Source organism: Salminus brasiliensis, chromosome 3, assembly GCF_030463535.1.
Source record: "Salminus brasiliensis chromosome 3, fSalBra1.hap2, whole genome shotgun sequence".
NCBI lineage: Eukaryota > Metazoa > Chordata > Actinopteri > Characiformes > Bryconidae > Salminus > Salminus brasiliensis.
The window spans coordinates 39,948,166-39,968,244 of NC_132880.1; the positions used below are offsets into that span (position 1 = coordinate 39,948,166).

Below are 20,079 nucleotides of genomic sequence, written 5' to 3' on the forward strand. Positions count from 1 at the left end.
GGTCAGTTGTTGTATGCGCGATGGTTTATTCAAGAAGTGTCTGTGACATTTAAAGGGTCAACATTATTTATTTTTTTAATCGTATTTTATCTCAATTAGTAGTTTATAGTGAAATAATGAGAGTTGGGTGTATTATGTAAACACTGTTAAATGTTTCAATGCAGACTTTTGACCCTACCGTCTTTGGGGTTCACATACAAAATTAGTATTTCTGATTTCTCCTATTTCGACATTTTTGGGACAATTGTTTCAGATCTTCAAATCTTTCATCTTTCATTTAGTAGATCATTGGGATCAGCTAGACTAGACACCCCTAGGTTGTGATTTCTGCCAGCCTTAAATCTAACCTCACTTAAATAGTAATAGTTATTAGTTAAATCTAAACCTCACTTAAATAGACCTACCAGCAAGCTATAAGTGATCAAAAGAAATGCCAAAACAAAGATGAGAAGGAAAAGCAAACCACAGTGAGAACTATTATCTCCACATGGAGAACGTTGGTGAATCTTCTCAGAGGTGTCCAGCCTATCAAAAATCCTTTAGGAATTAAGCGACAACTCATCCAGGAAGTCACAAAAGAACCCAGAAGAACATCTAAGGAACTGCAGGCCTTATATAAGTTCGGTATTCTACCTTTAGAAAAAGACTGAACCTCAATGGGATCCATAGAAGAGCTGCAAGAGGAATCCAAGAAGAACTTAAAGATTCATATCACACGGTCCAAAGAGCCAGAAACACACCACATTTACAAAGTAAGACCATAATTCAAACAGTGGTAGTGTGATGGTGCTGGGATGCTTTGCTGGTCCAGGAAACTTGTCAAAACTAATGGAAACTTGAGTTCTGCTCTGTAGTAGAGACATTCTGCAGACCATCAGTCAGGTTTTGGAGTGGACTAGTCAGTTCTGACTCCAACCCCACTGAGATGCTGTGGCTGCACTTTGGAAACGGGCAGTTTCTGCTCGAAAGCCCTACAATGTGGCTACATTAAAGCAATTCTGCAAAGAAGAGTGGACCACATTTTTTCCACGGTGAAGTAAAGGTTGATCTCCAGTTATAGACAGCATTTGAATGCAGTTGTTACCTCATGACAGAAAGGTGACAAAGATAGTGATTAAGTTTGGGTGTTGCTAAACTTCTTTCCCTTCAAATTATTATTTAAAAAAACGTTGTTTCCTTTTAGTATCCTTAAGAGTTAATAACACAAAAGAACAAAAAATGGACTTTGACCAAAACAGTAACTGCTTCCTGGGCAATATGCTGACATTAAGGATGTTATTGTAATAATGTTTTCAAGCAGCAATAAAATCTCCCTGGGCCAAAAAATTTTTTAAAAAAAGTCACCTTGGACAATTAGTTTAAGATAAAAGTAACTACAGTCTCTTGCAGATGGTGCTGCATAAGGATAATTGGGCTATAAATACCTAGAGGTGCTACAGCATCTTTCGGACAGAATTCTGACTAGGATGTCTTGTAGTCATGAAATAGACTGGAATTTCTGTCACTGCTGGTAGACCTGTATGACCGCACGCTTGGATACACCTGCAAATGAGAGCTACTTTCTTCACACGTCCAAATGTCCAAATCACTCCTTTTTGCAAAACGTTGACATCTGCTTTGCGACCCATTTTCACTGCACTGTACAATCTCTTCTCAATCTATGAATCCCATCACACACCCCGCAGATATTTACCATCCCCAAACAATCCCTGCACTATTTGCAGGGGCCTGATATTACTACCACCTTAAACACACAAAGTGACAGTTTTTTGTTTGGGGAGCTTACAATACATAAATGCTAGCAAATCGATTATATATTTGACAGTCAAAACTATTAACACACTCGGATGATTCTGCATGAATGCAGAATTGGTATTTCCTGGGCTCCCCTAGAGCTAATAAGTGTAATTCATGCTTTGAGCCACCCCTAAAGGCACACTTTTTTTTTTTTTTGGACAAGCTGAAAGAAAGAAGCATGTGGACTAAATAATAATTCAGGAGCTACCTAGAGTAGAAACCAGTGTGCCAAGCCTTGAGTAGCAGCGATAGAGACTCTATTTTCCATATTACAGGTCAGTGGAGTATTCCAAGGACTTTAAAGCTGTTATTTTAGGGTGCAAATGCTATATAATGTTGCTTTATGTAACAAAACAGCCTGGTCATTACTAAGAGACAAAAAGACATTGGAAAAAGATTATGTAAAAACTCATTTTTAATAAATACAAAAACAAACATCATAAGTGGACATTTTAGGTGAAAAGTAAATACAAAATAGAATTAATCCTCTTTAACAGGACAGTTGTGCACGTAGAAATGAAGATCACATTGCTGAATATTCTGCTTTGGCGACGGCCATCAAACGTAGACTAATGAAAGCGGCTCTTTGAGGGAGCGCTGCTGATGGCACAGGGTCGGAGCAGACCTGGGGGAGGAGGGGGCAGTCTGACAGCTCACTGATCAAACATACTAGCCTCTCAGGTAGCAGGCCTGTCTGCTTCTCTCACACGCAACATCTGATCCTAGGTCAGGTCACATACACATACGTGCGTGCACACACACACACACACACACACAAACACACACACACACACACATACACTGCACTGCCAAAGGGCACAAATGGCCCAGCTACTCTAAGCTCAAAGAAGCATGGGCTCTGAAGTCCAAATGGATGTCTTACATGAAAAAGCCCCAAAACAAAAAAAAACTAGCAGAAGCCATTCAGTGCCTCTGCCTTCACTGAGTGTAGAAGGAAGCAGAGCGTATGGAAATAATGGCCGTGTTACGACACTCCCCGGTCTGCTGTTGACTCATTGATAATGCAAAGGGTCAGTGACCCTCTGAACGGGCTTGGAAGGCGTAACATGATAAGTAGCTGCACCGATGCTGTTGTGTGTGATCTCTAGGTGAGGGAACACTAAGACAAGGGTTTAAAATGTGGTTTAAGGACTGACGGGATGGATGGGCCTTTACAATCTTTCAACAAAAGAATAAAAGAACCCCCCCAGGGCTTTGAGTTCAAATCAGATTCAGATTTATAGCTAAACTGAGCTAGTTGTTTTTAGGTCAACAGAATGTTGTGACAGTACCATATGAAGTGTATTTGAAATAAAAAGAAATTAATAAATACATAAAAGCAATTACTCACACATCCACCAGCCAGGATTTCAAAGGGCAGGGGGACTGTTCCATCTCTCTGCATGGTTTTTCCTCTCACAAAGTCATTCACCTGGCAGGGAAAACATAGAAGCAAAGGTTTCTTACAAATAAGCATAAAATCCAGGGGTCAGATTCACAAAGGTATCTTAAGAAAGAAATTCTTCTTAGTTGTGCTTTTTTCTTAACTTCATATATAAGAAAAAAGATAGAATAAATATTGTTCTTCAAAAATCTGGTAGTTAAAATAAAAGTAGTAAAAAAAGTACTCAAACATCTTTACTTTATGACGGCCTCACACTAGACTGTTCCTAGACTGTAAAAGTTCAGAAGGTAAGCATCTGAAATGATAAAAAATGTAATTACATTTTGATTAAAAAGTTTAAATGGTTGAATCACAGAATTAATGTTTAATTTAACAAGATTAAAAGATCTACATATTGAACATAACAGCTTTTAGACATCATGCCACAGTTACCCCCCCCCCCCAAACAGGATTGGCTTCCTGTTGGTTGTTTCATTCACCAACATTTCTTGCTCTTCTTTACTGTACTTTTGTTACTGTACTTAGTTTGAGTCCAGTTTCCCTCTCTCTATCACTGCACGGATTTAACTGAGTAATGGAAATAATGATTCACTTGAATTAAAAATGTCTTGCATTGTTTATGATCCGCTGTAAATCCCATCATAAATTCCATCAGGTTATGCTACAAATGGCTACAAAAGAAAACCACAAAGAGTGTTTAAATAAATGTAAATAAAATAATTAAGCATTTAAGAAAATATTTAAGAACTTGAATTTTATTTTCTTCATAGATCCCAAAACTTTTCTTAAATTTACTCTTGAGAAAAGTCCGAACAAAAAGTTTACATTACATTATTACTTATAGCGGTGGATCTCATTGTCCTCACTGAACAAATCCCAAATAAGAAATCAGTGGTAAATGGAAAACAGAAGACACAATCTCCATCGCAAACTCTCAATGAGAAGTAGAATTCTTTTTGGCTGCAAAAACTGTCAGACATGACATTTTACATGGTTTTCACACAATCCATTAACAGAAGCTCTGGCGAGAATGACAGAATCTTCTGAAAAAGTTCTAGCAGTTCAGTGGGTTGACATAAATATCTAAATATCAAAAATGTGATTTCATCCCTAAACAAAGCAATGTTTACACAGTTTTACTCTCTGCTTTTACACTGTAGACAAAAGTAGGTGGGTATTGGGTATGTGTGCAATGAAGTCAGTGGGTAGAACAGGACAACAGTCTGCGTCTTTGGGGAGTGGAGTGGTTTGAAGGTGAACAGGCCTAGGCTGATGTGGTGAGGGCTGAGCACTTACTGTAAGCTTTATGGCTTTCTCGGGGGCCACGCCCAGAAGCTGCGGTACCAGGCCTATAATTAGGAAACAAGATGATTAAAAAAGAGAGGAGCTTAAGGAAGCACGACTCGCGGCCAGGAGAAAATTTCCTCAATATAAAAGACGACTCCATGCATCCAAACCTCCCATCGTCCCCACAGGAGCAAACATTTTTGATATGGAGTGTTCAAGCATTCGGGACACTTGCAGTGCAGTGCGGCACAGTGAAGGAAAAATCTATTTCCTTCCCTTAAAAACGAGCTTAACCAAAGTTTACACAGGCCTCAATTACAATGTACAGACTGCTAGCCGGAATACAAACAGAAAAATGGGAATTGAAAGTCAGGAGCATAAACCTCAACCTGTACAAACACAAACACAAACTCGCACGACCCCAAAAGTAACAAACAACCTTAATAGTGTGGGTGAGTAAGGGTCTAAATTGGCCACACAGCAACATGAGGCCAAACGTATCATTAAGCAAAGCTGAAGGAGCTGGTTTGTGTGGTCTGCATGCAAGCTTAAGAGGGAGAACAGCACTAATCATTTTTTAAAGGTAATCATCCATTTCGGCGCGGCTAAGTACCTACTGCTCTCTCATGATGCATGTTTACTTGAGGTTTCAAAGAAAGCGAAGTCATAGCCGCCTCCTGTTCACAAAGTCCCTGGGTCCCCGACTCTCCAGTAAACGTTGATGTTAAGTTCTTTTTTTAATCAGTTTTCAGTATTTTTCCACTGAACTACCCCCACCTCAATTGTACGATGCATCCCTGCGTCATGGGCAGTATTCTTACCAGTGCCTCTTTCCAAAACATTGTTATTTGGTCTGGTCAAACTCAACTGGACAAACTGATTTGTAACTGATTTGGGGGTATTGTGATTTTAACAGCTTACGCCTAATATTTGCACAGTGTACAGCAGCAGAATGCAGATAAAAAAGGTTCTTTTATTCCATTCTAGCTGTTTATAATTGGTGAGGCTGGAACAAAAACTAAAATAAAATGTAATTTGTGAAGAACCTGAAGAATTCTATTTTTTGTCATTTTCTTTTTTTTACTTTGAAAAAAAGTAGAAGAAAAAAAGTATTAATTAACTTTACAATCGGCTTGAATTTACATTTCATTTTATTTTATAAAAATATTTTGCTAATGTTATGTGAATACCTTATCATGCCCTGAGATACCTCTAATCCCTGATGTGAAATCAAAGAGGCACTGTCCATTAATATAATACATCATTAGGGGCCAGTAGCTCACACTCATTTGTCCTCTCCTTGGACAGTAACAATTCACACCTAACACCTGTGTCTCCATACTAATGTGCATCTAAAGTGAAATACAAGTGAAAGACTAAAATTGCACCAGTTTTTTTTTTTTTGGTCAGTTAAAACTTAGGGCTACTCAAGAATTTGGTAGAGTAAGTGCTGTAATATTTCACTCTCCTAAAATAACTTCACAAAGATTGCGATCATAGCTGTTCTTTTGTGAGACTTATAGACAAAACCCAGGCTGTTAGTGTTCTAAATGGATGTCATGTGGCAATCACTCATGTCCATCACCGCTTCAGTCCTAAAAGCGGCATGATTTAGAATGACCTGAGAGACGGCTGTAAAGAGCTGTGTCACTAAAAGCTATGCATGTGCTTCCTATCATGGACAGCTGTATAGAGCTCCGCCCGCATTTATAATTCTCATTGTTAAAGTGACAGTACCACAAAAATGTATACTTACTCTAAATCAGGGTGTCCACTCTTATTAGGGAGACATTTTCCAGGGATTTTCCCAAGACATTTCCATGACTTCCATACATGACAACATCCATACAATGAGCATATTAAAAACTTCTCAGTATTAACTGTTTTTCACACACATGGGTACACTCGATGTACTATTTAACAACTATTACTATATGTAAATCTGTAAGATGTGAATCCCTCTGTAAATCATTTGATCTTTTCCAAATGTAAGGCTCACTGGCTTTAACGCTACCCTTGGAAATAGTACAGACTAGTGTTATTTTGATTGAGAGTTAAATAATGGCTATTTAAAAGAACCCAACAAATGTTTTCACACATGGGAACCATGTTAAATGACTATGTTTTATTAATTCGTTTCGGACAAGCATATAAACAGTGCCTTATATCCTTATTTTTAATGTGTACATCAAATGTAAACCAAAATGGAAAGAAACATCAAGCTAGACTCAGTTTAGCTGACTGACTGATGATAGCTAAAGTGTTTGTTAAAAAGGTACAAACACAGTTAATCTATGAACATTTAACAAAGAAAGCCAGTATGGGTCAGTATGTGTGAAAACACATGTTAATGTCATGCTCATCAATATTTGTATAATCAGTAGTGTATTTATTTATAACTTTGAAAGACTAAGACAGGATGTTGGTGCAATCTGTCCACATAACACTAAAGCATTGCCAACTTTAATACACAGGCCACTAGTGGCATCTTAGTGTTCAATTCCTCAACATTTCCAGAATCTCACTAATATGTCCAGAACATTTTTGGCAAATGTTCCTGTAGCTTCCATAACTGAAAAAATAGTCTTTCATTTTGCAGATTTCCAGACAAATGGGGACTCTGCTATATGTAGTATATCAGCAACATGTTTGGTATGTCACATAGCAAACTAGATGCCTGGATATAGTATGCATTTTATGTCTCTGAAATGGCACAAAAAAAAAAAACCCACAGGATGTCCGTGTGACAGTGATGATACAACAGTATGTCATTCTAGGGGTGGGTGATATAGTAAAAATATTACATCATGATATTTAAAGACAATTTTACAATACACAGTGTATATATATATATATATATATATATATATATATATATATATATATATATATATATATATATAATATTCAAATGTGCGGACAAAATGCATCAGTAGTGCCAGATTCTTAAAAACTGCTGTCCAAACATTCACCCATGTTTTACATGGGGTAATGTAATTTTACTACAGGACATCTGTAAAATGTATGACCGATTCACACGGTATAAAAATCACGGCATAAATGACTGAGGTGGGAGTGGCTACTTGATTTACACACTGTGGTCACCTCCAAAAAAAACCTATAACCCACTTATAGTAATAATGCCTTTTTGGTTAGAAAATTGATATGAACAAGCAGCTACTTGTTCATATCACTTACATAGGCAAGAGGCTACGCTACACAGAAGCATCGTGTCTTAGAGAAGTCTTTGGCTGGTCTTCTGGATTTGAACATTGTACAACACCTGCACCGTTGCTGGAATCTTTACGGACACAGGAGTGCAGAGTCCGTAAAAATAACTGACATGGCACATTCGGATGGGACTGTTATCACTGAGAAACTCAGTGTAATAATAATCTCCCCATGTTAAACGAATCCTGTCTGAAGAGGGCTTTACTCTGCTTTTTATTCAAAATGTGCTGCACTCCACTCCACTCCATTACACAGGCCTAATTAAACTTTCTGTAATAAAAGGTGTAGTTGCTCAGTGTTCTTTAAGCTAAGACTAAATACCCAATATGCTAAAAAAAGGTGTTGTGTATCACGATAACTAAATAACTAAAAAAAGAATATCTCTAACACAATAAAATATTGTCATATTGGGTATAAGTTTCTGTTTCTTAACCTGACATTAAACCTCAAACTAAAAACATTTTGGGCTGATCTGCAACATTTTGGGGCATCTACAAAAATGTTTTCTCCAAACTATTCAATTTGAGCCCTTTCTTGCTTGGCCCCTAAATCTGCATGTGTCTTTAAACTCTTAACAGGCCAGAGGTGAGGGTGACCCATCCCTGCCTAGCTGAAGCCCCTTTCTGGGGCCCAGGGCACTGACCTCTGTAGAGGCCGAAGAAGCCCTCGTAGCGCACCACCTTCTTGAAGCAGTCGAAGCTGTTCTTGTACATCAGCTCTCCCACGAAAGAGCCGGAGGAGCGCTGGTTCTGCATGCGTGTCTTCACCAGGTCGATAGGGTACACTGCTGTGGCTCCCACAGCTGGAACAGGATACAATGCAAACAAAGGGGATTTTTAAACACAGTGTCGGACATGTGGATACATGGAAAAGGCAGAAGGTTAAATAACAGAGGAGAAGCAGGTCAGGAAGTGTGAGAGGGGTTGTTGGGAAGTGCACGTTTAGCTGAAAATGAGCGAGAAGAAAAAGCTAAAAGAGCTGTCAGGATATTTCGAGCTCGTCAGTCAAGCTTTATCTGACAGGTTTGCACTGGACACAAAGGGGACACAGCCCCGACAGGCTTAATTAAAGAGAGACCTGGCCAGGCGCTACCTCCTTATTAACCTGTCTCCTCCGAGAGAGCCAGTCTGGAGCCAAACACTGAGCCAAGCACCACCTACTCACTCTCTCACACACACACACATACATACACACATCCCTCTGATCGCTCACAGGTACAAAAGAATCCACACAGGAGGTTCCCATGCATACCCTCCTCTTCTTCTTAAGCGGGTTAGATCACCCCCCTCAGAAGGAAATAGGGCAGCCTTTGTTTTGTACCTTTCTTCCCCTCCCTTGCAGTGTGGTGCTGAGGAAGAAGGGACGGGAGAGAGCGGTTAAAGGGGTGGTGCACATTGATGCATGACTGACTCACCTCCAGCCACTGAGCCCAGTGAGAACCTGTAGGCAGACTCAGCTACCTGGATCAGAACAGAGCGAGACAAGTCCCCACCAGACTGCTGCTCAAGAAGAGAGAAACAGAGACAGAGAGAAGGCGCGTTACAGAATGGCGGGCTGTTAACGGGATTTTTCAGCAATCATTTCTTAAATAGCTCTCCAAACCCCATTCCCCATTAAGAGCACATTCCACACCGAAAGAATCCCAACAATGTGAAACACAGAGAAAATCTCCCTCGTGCGTGTTTGGTCAGTTACAGCACATGCCCTCCAGTTTATCAGTTTTCAGCTTGTACTGATCCTAACACTCCACACGCCTGTTAAAGCACCGGTTCAGAATCAATTTGCATCTTGAATTGTGTCTTGAATAATAATACCAATAGTAATAATCATTTAGTCTTAATAATGCTTGATGCACATTTTTGGCCCAATTTATTCACAACATATGAACTACATGTCAAATTATTTTTAACACAGTAATAAAATCTGTTGCATAGAATATTTATTTCCTGTATATTCTGTATATATTCTGTATATTTAGTTCTGCATATTTAGTATATTTCTGTATATTTAGTTCTGCATGTTATTACTATCCTGCTGCAGAGGCATTACCTGAGCTTCACAACAAGCAATTCAATGCATGAAGGTCCTGACATATTGTGTAAATGACAATTAAACCTTGATGAGACTTCACCAAGTTTGCTTCTGTAGTTTTGCACTTGCGCTACAAGGCTAATTAGCTTAACAAGCAATGGGAGTACATTCTGCATCAATTAGCATTGCAAAAACTGCACACCGAAATCATCATCACGCAGTCTCCTTAAACCACAAGTTCTAAAGTAATGTCATACATTTTCAGATAAACAATCTGCCACAAAAGTAAGTCTGCTTGAGATTACCTTAAAAGTCAATGTGGTTTGAGGGAAGTTTGAGATGATTCAAGCATTCAACACAATGCTAACTGGCAAGAAATAAGCTCATATTACTTCATGGTAATGTATATTATTAATAAATAAATAATTAATAAATAATAAATGCAAATAGTAATATGTTTGATTTATAAATAGCACCCTTTTCATAAACTCACAGCTTAGATAAAAGTAATATATCATGCAGATTTATTGTATCTAAATTTATTGTATCTAAAAGTTTTCATGTCTGGGCAAAGAAAACAATGTGTGTTTCTGATTTATTTATTTATTTATTCAAACTGTTCCTTTAAACTGAATTAGCTAATGAATAAAATAATATTAACCGGCTATCACATTTAATGTAGATATTTAGTTAACAGTTCTTGCATGCATACAAAAAAATGTTATGTCATTCCTCAAGTGAGTGCTGTAAAATAAGAACAGAGTGTTAGTCAAGCGAGCATCCAAGCCTAATTCCAGCACCACAGTAAAAGAGTGCAAGAGCGAGGAGAGCAGAGTTAGCTAGATAGAACCATCCAAGCATTTCGCTCCACATTCCCCGCCAGAGATACCTGTCGCCCTGCCCCATCTCTCTCTGCCCCCTCTACTGGAACAGGACCACCTGTCAGTAGCCCCCAGGACCCCCGGCGCAGTCCCCTGGCTTGTCTTAGGGGGGTTGGGGGGGTGTAGGATGAAGGAAAGGAGGGGTGTGTGTGGTGGGGGAGAGCTGGCCAGCAGCCCGCAGGGCCCAAACCACAGCCCAAAGCTGCTCATTGTGGTGGGACTGGCGTCTCTGCTCGGGGCCCCTGCCCTGGACGGCCCGCCGTGGAGGAATAACTCAGCCCTCAGCGCGTCTGGAGGCACGGCTTCTGACAAAATAAAAAGGCACATCCAGCATCCCCCTCTCTCCCTCTCTCTCCGTTCTCCCCGCAGAGTCCTCAACCCTCCGTGTCTGTTTTCATTTCCCCTCAGCTGCCCACGGAGAGTGATAACTTTCCTCCACTGCTGGGCTTGCATTTCATTTACAACTTTTTATATGTGCGTTCGGCACATTGATGACAGCTTCAGATATTCTCTTTTTTCATTGCTTTGGCCCAGGCAAAAGGCAACAGTACCATAACAGTTGCTGGAAAAAAAAAAAAAAAAAAAGAAAAACACCAGAAAGCCAGAGGCTGTGTTTGTTCTTCAGTAGCTATTCAAATGAAATCACTAACAATGCACATCACAGCTTTTACTGCAAAAACAGCAAGACTGTGGGAGTACTCAAACCTTATTAATCGAACCTCTTTATGGCACGGCTGCAGAGGGGAAAATAACAATATCATGAACCCATTAGTGTTTCAGCAAATTAAAATACAGTGCCCCAGAACTCTTTGTACACGTAAAAAAAAACACAGCCTCAAAGGTACCAAAGTCGTCCAGTTGTTTCTTACCTGTCTCTGGACTTCGGCTAGATTGTAAGGTAGAGCTCCCTCCTCCAGAGGCGCAATCTTGTTGATGTCCACTAAACCAACACGGCTATGGGGGCAAGTAAAAAAAAAAAAAGGGAAATCCTCATCAGCCAGTTCAAAAGAGCATTAACTGTTCAACATTATGACATACCACCTTCAAAACAGACGCTCTGACTTCCAAACATTCCTCTGTGCCTTTCCCATACCTTTGTCTCCCCTTTCAAAGCATTACATCTATGTGAAGCAATTATCTCAAGCATCTCCAATTACAGTGAGTAGGGCCTATTACCATATCACATGGCAAAGAAATAATATTGTCTAGAAAGCAATTACCACCCACTGAATGCTGTAGGGCCGCTGAGGAAGCCAGTCATGTACGGCCAAACGACCTTTCCTATGCCACAGCCCCCTGTCCTTTAAAACACTGAACTGACACTAAGCAGGATTTTTTGATCAGGGGCAAACAATTAAACCACCTCAACATGTAAACAAATTCGTCAAGTGAAGAGTAGACAGATTATGGATTAACTAGTAGCAAAAGTTTGGGTAATGAATGGGTGCTTTAGGCTATGATTAGGCAGGTCTGCTGCAGTAATACAGTAAGCTAGGGCTGCATGATATGGACAAAAGATTTATTGTGGGATACAGTCATCTGATCTTGCTACGGTGAGTATGAGACAGGCTGAATTGCCATAATGTGGTACACTTCCTAATGTGGGACTTAAGATCCGTTTTAAAGAAAGTTAAGTATAACTATGGGTTCATACAAGCTGTGATGGCACATGATCAAAATTACATGACTTATCAAATGTCCAATCTTAGAATATGGTGGAGCAATCTTGCAAAAGGAAATACCTCATGTAAAGACCACCTATAGGTCAGTGATATATTGTTTAGATAAAATGAAAATTAAGGGGGTACAATTCCTATGAATAGAACTTTTCTGCTATTTCTTTATCAGGGTGTGGTTATGATACAGTGTGTGTGTATATATGTTATTTCAGTATGATTTGCCTGATGTGGAACAGTTCTAAGTAAATGTTACCCCAAAAATGACTCTTGCTCCCAAATCTAGGAGGGTGAAAACTAGCACGTCTCCCTAGCAACATCTGCCAGATGCCTGTGCTGACCAACATCACCATGTGGGGAGTAAGTGCCATCAACCCCGAGAAAGCAAGGCCAATTGTGCTCTCCTAGACTCCGGCTGCTAATGGCAAGCAGCATGATTCGAACTAGTGATCCTCAAATCATAGTGGCAGTCCACAGAACCACTCTGATATAGACAATAAGGCAAAAACCTTGTATCTATAGTATCTGGAATTTTAAACTTACATCCTAAAATCTTGTTGGCATAAAGGAAACTTTGCATATGTAAATTTAAAATAAGCTCAAGTATCTGCAAGTATTATAAGATCATTTCCTAGTTTAAAGTAATGCAAAATAAATTAAACAATTCTATAATAATCTTACAACTATTTCATAAAAAGGAATAATTTATATATATTCAAAAGATTTAAGATGCAGTGTATCTGCATGTAACATGCCTTCATGAGTTCAGGGGGTTAATAAAGCATAGTGGTTTGACCATTCACTAGTTTTTGATCAGTATCTCTCTGCCCTTCTCTGATAATACACTAATTATGTCACAAATGCTCACAAATCTATAGGGGGTAAATATTACACTCCAGTGCTGGGTAAGTGATCTAATGTGATTGGTGCTATTGTTTCAAAGTTCCACTCTTACCGCTTCCATCAGCGATGAGCTTATCATGAAAACGAATATCACAATAATGACAAAAATATGATTCATCACGCAGCCCTAATGTTTTATCCAAATAGCCCACTGGATAAGAAGGGTGATGTGTCTCCTTGAAGTATGCAAATGTGTGAGCAAGAAACCCAGCTACAGACCAAACTGTTTCCCATATAATTACAGCAGAGTTAAGCGACCCAATTTTTAGAAAGTGACAGTGACAAGTGGGCCCAGTGAGGGCACGAGGCTCAGAGTCAGAACTCAAGCACGCTCCAGCTCGGTCTCCAACCCTCATCTCCAAGTGTCGTGGAGAAGCTGGCAGTAGCGGCGCGTGCGCTCAGACGATGACTCAGCAGGCATGGCCCAGTCGCGGCACTGACTCACCCGCGCGCCTCAGACAGGTCAGCCAGCTGGAAAAGGATGTCCACCTCCATAGGGGTCACCTGACCAAACCTTTGCGCGGCAATGATGAACTCCTCTGAAAGAGTGGAATAGAAGAAACAGAGCAAGGACAAGAAAGCAAAACAGAGAGAGACGTAATCAGACTAGGGAAAACAGAATGCTACACTGGGGCTTCCATCATTACAGCATTCCACTCAAAGCTTTTTCAGCATTCCACTGACCATAGGCCGTCCAGGTCCGTCCCCGTTTATTCATTACGATGCATTTTGGAACAGGGAGGCTGGATTTTGTGTTCAATGAGTGAATGGGGTGAAGTATTGAATATCGGTGCAGTGTGAAGGTTAAGTGCTGGGTGGTAATGAGCAGGATGAGGCAGGCTGCTTTACAGTGGGATTCCCACTGCACTGGTATAGAGTGACTACTCTTAAAAGGGCAGCATGTGTTCTTACACAGAGCCCTATTCAATAAAGCCAAGCTCAGCTTACCCTCGCTTTTAAACATGCTCTGGAGTGTGAAGAGGGCCGCAATCGCAGATTGCACGGGCACCTGACTCTTAACATCTCTCTCATACACACACAATTCACTAATGTGTGCCACTCTGAGAAATTAGCCTTGTTTTATATTAACTTACTGCTACTAACGAATACATTACAAGGTCAGAGTAGGGTCTGAGACTTTAATTTTTCACTTTCAGACTGAATTACGAATTTATTGGAATTAAGCAACTTTTCCAGGAACTGGAATATCAGTGACTTTCAGTGACTTTTGATTTTTTGAGTTGTGTCTATTTTGCATGTACTGTCATGTAAACAATTAGGACTTCCCAGACCCGGACTTCGTTCCCAGACTCATCTGCACCTACAACCTTCTTTCTGAAGGATTCAGACAGCTCTTTATTCTTTTCAGACAGCTCAAATGTCTGAGGTTTAAATAGGACAGGCTCCTCCAAAACCCTATTTAACCATGTTATAATCATCTGCAGCAGATTCTAATTTTAGGTATTTTAAGTAGTAATACATGTGGAGGTGTCCTAAGTTTTTCCTCACATAAAATTTCTATTTCTATTAATTAGATTTTATAGCCGAATTCTAGCAGATTTAACTGTTTAATTTCATTATCTTAATCTCCCAATATTGTTCAAATGAAGATCAGATGTTGATATGCTAAAATATGTTTAAAAAGTTTAAAATGTTTTTTTTTTTTGACATGTATGTATATACAGTAGAGAGGGAAAGAAGTCTAGCCATTCACTTGCAACAGCACATATGAGCAGAACAGGAGATTAAGTCATTTTTTTCTGAATTTTTGGACAGTCATTTAGTGTATTATGACATTATGCTTTGCAGAACTAAAACTAAACTAAAATGCGACAAAAGCATTTCAGAAGGTGTACAGATCAGTCATTTTTAATATTGAATTATATGGCAAATACATATTGTGCTATACACAGTACTAAGCATTGTGAGTGCTGACATTTTGGACAGATATGGCTGTGATGGTGCAGCAGGTTTCAACCTCCACCATTTACCACATACGGAACCAATCAGCTAAGGGTCAGACGTGGAGCCGTGCACGCACAGGTCCCAGTGCGGCCTAATAGCAGCCAGCGGCCTCAGTGCTGCACAGTGGCCAGATTTCGAGGGCAGTTCCACAGGTCAGCAGTTCAGAAACACTCTGTTCCTTGCTCTCTCACTCACTTGTGGCTTGTAGCAAAAGACTAAAAGGCTTTGAGAGGTGAAAATGATTGGTCATATCTGACTGATCTATTTTGGAGAAAGCTGCTTTGCTATAGTGCTCATATTATGTCCTGTATGGTCAAACTAACACTCTTAGCTTGGCTATAGAGGATGTGTGAGGAAGAACTGAATTGTAGAGAATGATTAGACAGACATGATGCCATTAACACTAGTCCAAAATTCTAGTCTTTCATATTATTTTTGAATAATAAGAGTGACCATTTCGCTGAGACATGCATGAGTCTCACCATAATAAAGTGAGACTGAAGTATTCACTGAGATGTCTCTTAGTATTATTGGTTGAGTTTTGTTGCGATAATGCATGTAAGAGTTGTCTTGGGATTTTAATAACAACATGTAGGGTGTATGTTTGACAGGATTTACCGAACTGAACCAGAGGTGTGTTAAAACGTATGTATTTCTCGCCAAAATGGCAACTTTAATAGAGAGGGAATAAATCTCCAGTTCATTGGATTGTTTCTAATGGTCCATTCATAATGAAGTTTTGATACAATGTAAAGGACAGCTGACTCAATTCCTCAACTGCCTCAATTCAATTTAAGTCGAAAACAGCAAAAATGAAGATATGAGGGTATGAGAGGTTTTTTGGGCTTTTATTTTTCTCCTGACCTGTATGTTAGGACCTGACCGTTACATCAGTTGGCTATTAATGGCTAATATTGATGACCCACATTTTTAAACCGGTATCAGTGACATTAATGCTATATAATAATAATGTGCCATGCTCCAATATTACTTGAAATTAAATCTTTTTTTACAATGACTTCTATTGAAATTTTTTGAGTTTTGTAGATTTTGTTTGTACATTTATACGTGACAAGTGGGAAATCTAAGTATAAAAAACTTTTACTGCTAACATTACAAAAGCATGTAAAATCTAATATCTAAGCCTTGTGTTTTGCATAAAAAATAACGTGTTAAAACATAAAAGACTGACTGACGAACAAACAGAAACCATAAGCACATAGACTCTGCTCCCAGTGCTAATATTCTTATATATTCGATTATCAGGATTTTTTGGCCATGAAAATCAGTACTGGCAGTAGGGCCGGTTGAGCCCTAGTGAATATGCATGTGACCCTGCCACTATTAAAGTCCTGTTGTCCTTGCACTTAAACACATGATTACAGGGTAAGAGAGGCTGTCGCTGGTCATCACAGAGAGACAGAGGTGGAACAAAGACAGAAAGCAGGAATTATGGGAAGCGGGGGCTGTGCTGCTTTTTCTCCACCAACCTTTAGTGACTTCAACATCTCTACGATGTCCTGCCATGGTGGTGTAGATCTTCCTAATGAGCTCCATGTTGTTAAGCAGAGAGTTGAAGCCATTGAAGTAGGAGAAGCTGACCTGGTGCGACGTACTGCCACCGGCCGCCTGCGCAAGGAAAACATGGGTGCGTGCGCGCGCACACACACACACACACACACACACACACACACACACAAAGAATAAATGCAGATAAAATTCTTTGAAGGAGTGACAGCCATGAGTCAAACTCCACATGTATTTATTTAGCGCTCGGTGGGGTGAGCTAGTTAAAGATGTAGCTACACTGCCACGGAGTTCCATAGGGAGAACTGGTTGTAATTTCATAAGGATTCAAGCTCGAGGGGCACTTTAATTAAGTTGTTTTATGAGAAGAGGGACGTATAAAGTGGAAAAAATAGCATGAGGTAAGTCTTTTAATAGCTTCCGTGAAAATAGGCTGTAGTCCTTCGGCCCAAAAGCATCTATGTTCGCAGTACACTGCAGATAAAGGCAGCCAAATACACATACAGATACACACATTTTTCTGTTTTTTGCTTAAAAGACAAGAAGTAACGCGTTTTGGCCTTTGATGGGTGGCTTTGAGTGGTAAAGTGACTGCATCTATGAATCTTCTCCTTACTGAAAAGACATGCATATTCCTTGCCTGGTGGGGGGTGGGGAGAATGTGCTAAATCAGTCCTCTTTCTCACTAGATGGCGCTGTGTGCTTTCCAGAAGTACTGATGTGGAACCCCAGCCACAAAAACAAACAGCCAAGCCAAGTCTCTCTCTCTCTCTTCGCCAAGAAGACATTTGTAAAATCCTTTCACAGACGTGTTCTGAAACAGTTAATACCAGTCAGGACATCTCGGAGTGCAGACATGTGTGAAACAAACACAATAATGTAAGGAAAATATTTAGGCTTCGGTTCTCATTTATCTTTTGCAGTATCTGAATTAAAGGAGTGTGTGTGTGTGGAGACTGGGTTTGATGAGCCCATTGCCTTTAATTTATTTCTAATGGCTTTGTAAGTGTGTGTTTACAAACATATAGCAGAACCCCGAGGTTTATAAGGCGCATACTGTGGAGAAAATGACAGACTCCACGGAGTGTTTACGAAACAGGCCACTATACTCAGACACACACGCGTGCTCAAACAGAAACATACATCTGTACATGGTACATGTCTTCAGCCACACATGTTTAATGCACTACTAAGCGTCTTTGAAGCAGGGATTTATCCTTAAATGGCCCGCCAGCCTGCTTAGCTCTGTGCAAACGCATGGTTTCTGCTAACAAGGAAATTACCAAAGAGAGCTGACTTACTGCCACCAAGCACTCCTCCATGAACGGTGTGAGCATGTGAGGTCTGATAGTGACCATGATGTCCCTAAAGTCCAGAGCAGTGATAGTTCCAGTCCTGGCTTTGTCCCTCTGTGCAAATGCCTGTCTGGCATGCTCCAACTGCATCTCCTGTGGAAGATACACAGATAGTTACAGAAGCTAGCTGACAGGTGATGAAACTGCTTGAATTGCTTTTTTTTTTTTTAGGTTTATGTTGTTAATAATAATAATAAATAGATTTCCCCCAACAAATGTAACATTTTTGTAATTAATTCCAATACCGATAATAAGTACAAAAGATAATATAGGCTGATAAAATGTAATATAGCATCAAACATTAAACAAACATCAGAACATGTCTCTTGATTTAATAATTAACTCAAAAACTAAATTTTGTCAGTTTTAGATAATTAACACATTTTTCTGGTTATAATAATGTTATAACATATTAGGCTCCTGCTAAAAGTCCGTTTCTGGCGCACTTTTTCCATGCTTTGGTCATTTTAAACATAAATTTTTTGCATTCACATTTACAGTTCAGTCTATACTTCCTTAAAAGAAGAGAGCAAGTGGTGACCATGAAATTGTTAAATTACTCACAAAATGACAGTTATTGTAAATTGTCCTATTACCTATTAAGTCTGTTTACGTCAAATAAATTCACTATGTATTGGTTATTTTACAAATTAAAAAAAAACTTGGCTGATATTACTGCCTAACCCCTATATCGTCACTATTTCTATTTTTGCCATTTTTTCACTTTTTGACTTTCACTGCTTAAGTTTTTTACATTGTGTCAATAATTTTGTTTAGTAAATGTCCTGATAAATGGACCAACAGATAAGCTCCAAAATGACTTTTCTCATTAATTTTACTTTGACTTTCATTAAAAGTTACAAATATTTTTTCCTTCTCCTGTAAAGTTGCCATTTTAAAGATGCACGGTTTTTGCATGACAACGGCAACACATGGGTTAGGACCTAATAAAAACGTTACCTGGAATGACCAAATTGTGCCATTGACATTCCTCGTACTTCTGTGTCGCTAACCCAGTACTTTACAAGGTTGTTTTAAAGGAAATGACAGATAAATTACCCCTGTTTTGTGCCTGGCTAATCTTGAGAGTCATATGTAAGTCGTATGGCCCCACTGCCATCAGGTAATCCCGATATTGTTCCTCCCACAAACCCAACACGGCTGTGTTTGAATTACACCAATCTGACATACAGGATTTACTATGACATGCTACTTACACATTTTGTCATTACAATGACTTGTATTCTGCAGCATTTTCATTTCCTCTATGAACCTCGTTGACGCTTTATGATCAAGAAATGCATATTAAAAGAAGCCTGCATTTTATGTGATATTAAAGCATGTAAACGAAAAAAAAATTAAACTGTACAATATCAGACATTTAAAAAGGTGGAAATATGTGCTCACCTAGCACATTATTCTGTAATTTAGTTTGTAGAGTGTAGCAACTGAAGACTGAGGTTTCTCAATTCTGCAGCAACAATTTCCACACATTTTACAATGATGAAGAAAAGGGCGTAAGGCAATAGGGTAGTATTCTGTTTCTCGAGTGATTTCAGTAGTACTAGGCCTGTTCACGTACCTTTAAGTAAGTAGAGATTAGCAGATTATCAAACCACAGTAAAATTACATAAATTAAATACTTTACATACTGCATTAGACATTATCAAAGAAAACAAATCATAATAGTATATATTTATATTATATATTATATATATATTATATATATTAAAAGAGTGTGAAAACCTTTACTTTAGGCCAGCCTGTTTAAAAAGGTCTATAAATAATATATAAGTATTATAAATGGTTAAATTATTACCACGGGTATATTCCCTCAATCCAGATAAACAAAAAACGCAATTACAGTTATTCAAACACAGCTACTGGATTAGTTAATACTGTGGTAATTACATAAGTTATACATATAGGTATAAGCTAAAAAGTTAACATGGAACAAAAAAAATCCAACTGCTGGCAATTTACATATATAGCGTTTATGTAAGGGAAAAATATGAGTGGAG

At 39.1% G+C, this 20,079-nt stretch overlaps 1 protein-coding gene across 1 annotated transcript in view; it reads right to left on the minus strand.

The window, feature by feature from the left end:
- Positions 1 to 20,079, minus strand: part of slc25a13 (solute carrier family 25 member 13) — a 46,924-nt gene that overhangs the window by 14,096 nt on the left and 12,749 nt on the right. The window contains exons 6-13 of the mRNA XM_072676124.1: positions 18,005 to 18,151; positions 16,667 to 16,805; positions 13,657 to 13,750; positions 11,502 to 11,586; positions 9,135 to 9,219; positions 8,364 to 8,522; positions 4,499 to 4,551; positions 3,149 to 3,229 (exon numbers count right to left, since the gene is read on the minus strand). Coding sequence (XP_072532225.1) covers positions 3,149 to 3,229; positions 4,499 to 4,551; positions 8,364 to 8,522; positions 9,135 to 9,219; positions 11,502 to 11,586; positions 13,657 to 13,750; positions 16,667 to 16,805; positions 18,005 to 18,151 — 843 coding nt within the window. The remainder of the gene's footprint in view (positions 1 to 3,148; positions 3,230 to 4,498; positions 4,552 to 8,363; positions 8,523 to 9,134; positions 9,220 to 11,501; positions 11,587 to 13,656; positions 13,751 to 16,666; positions 16,806 to 18,004; positions 18,152 to 20,079) is intronic.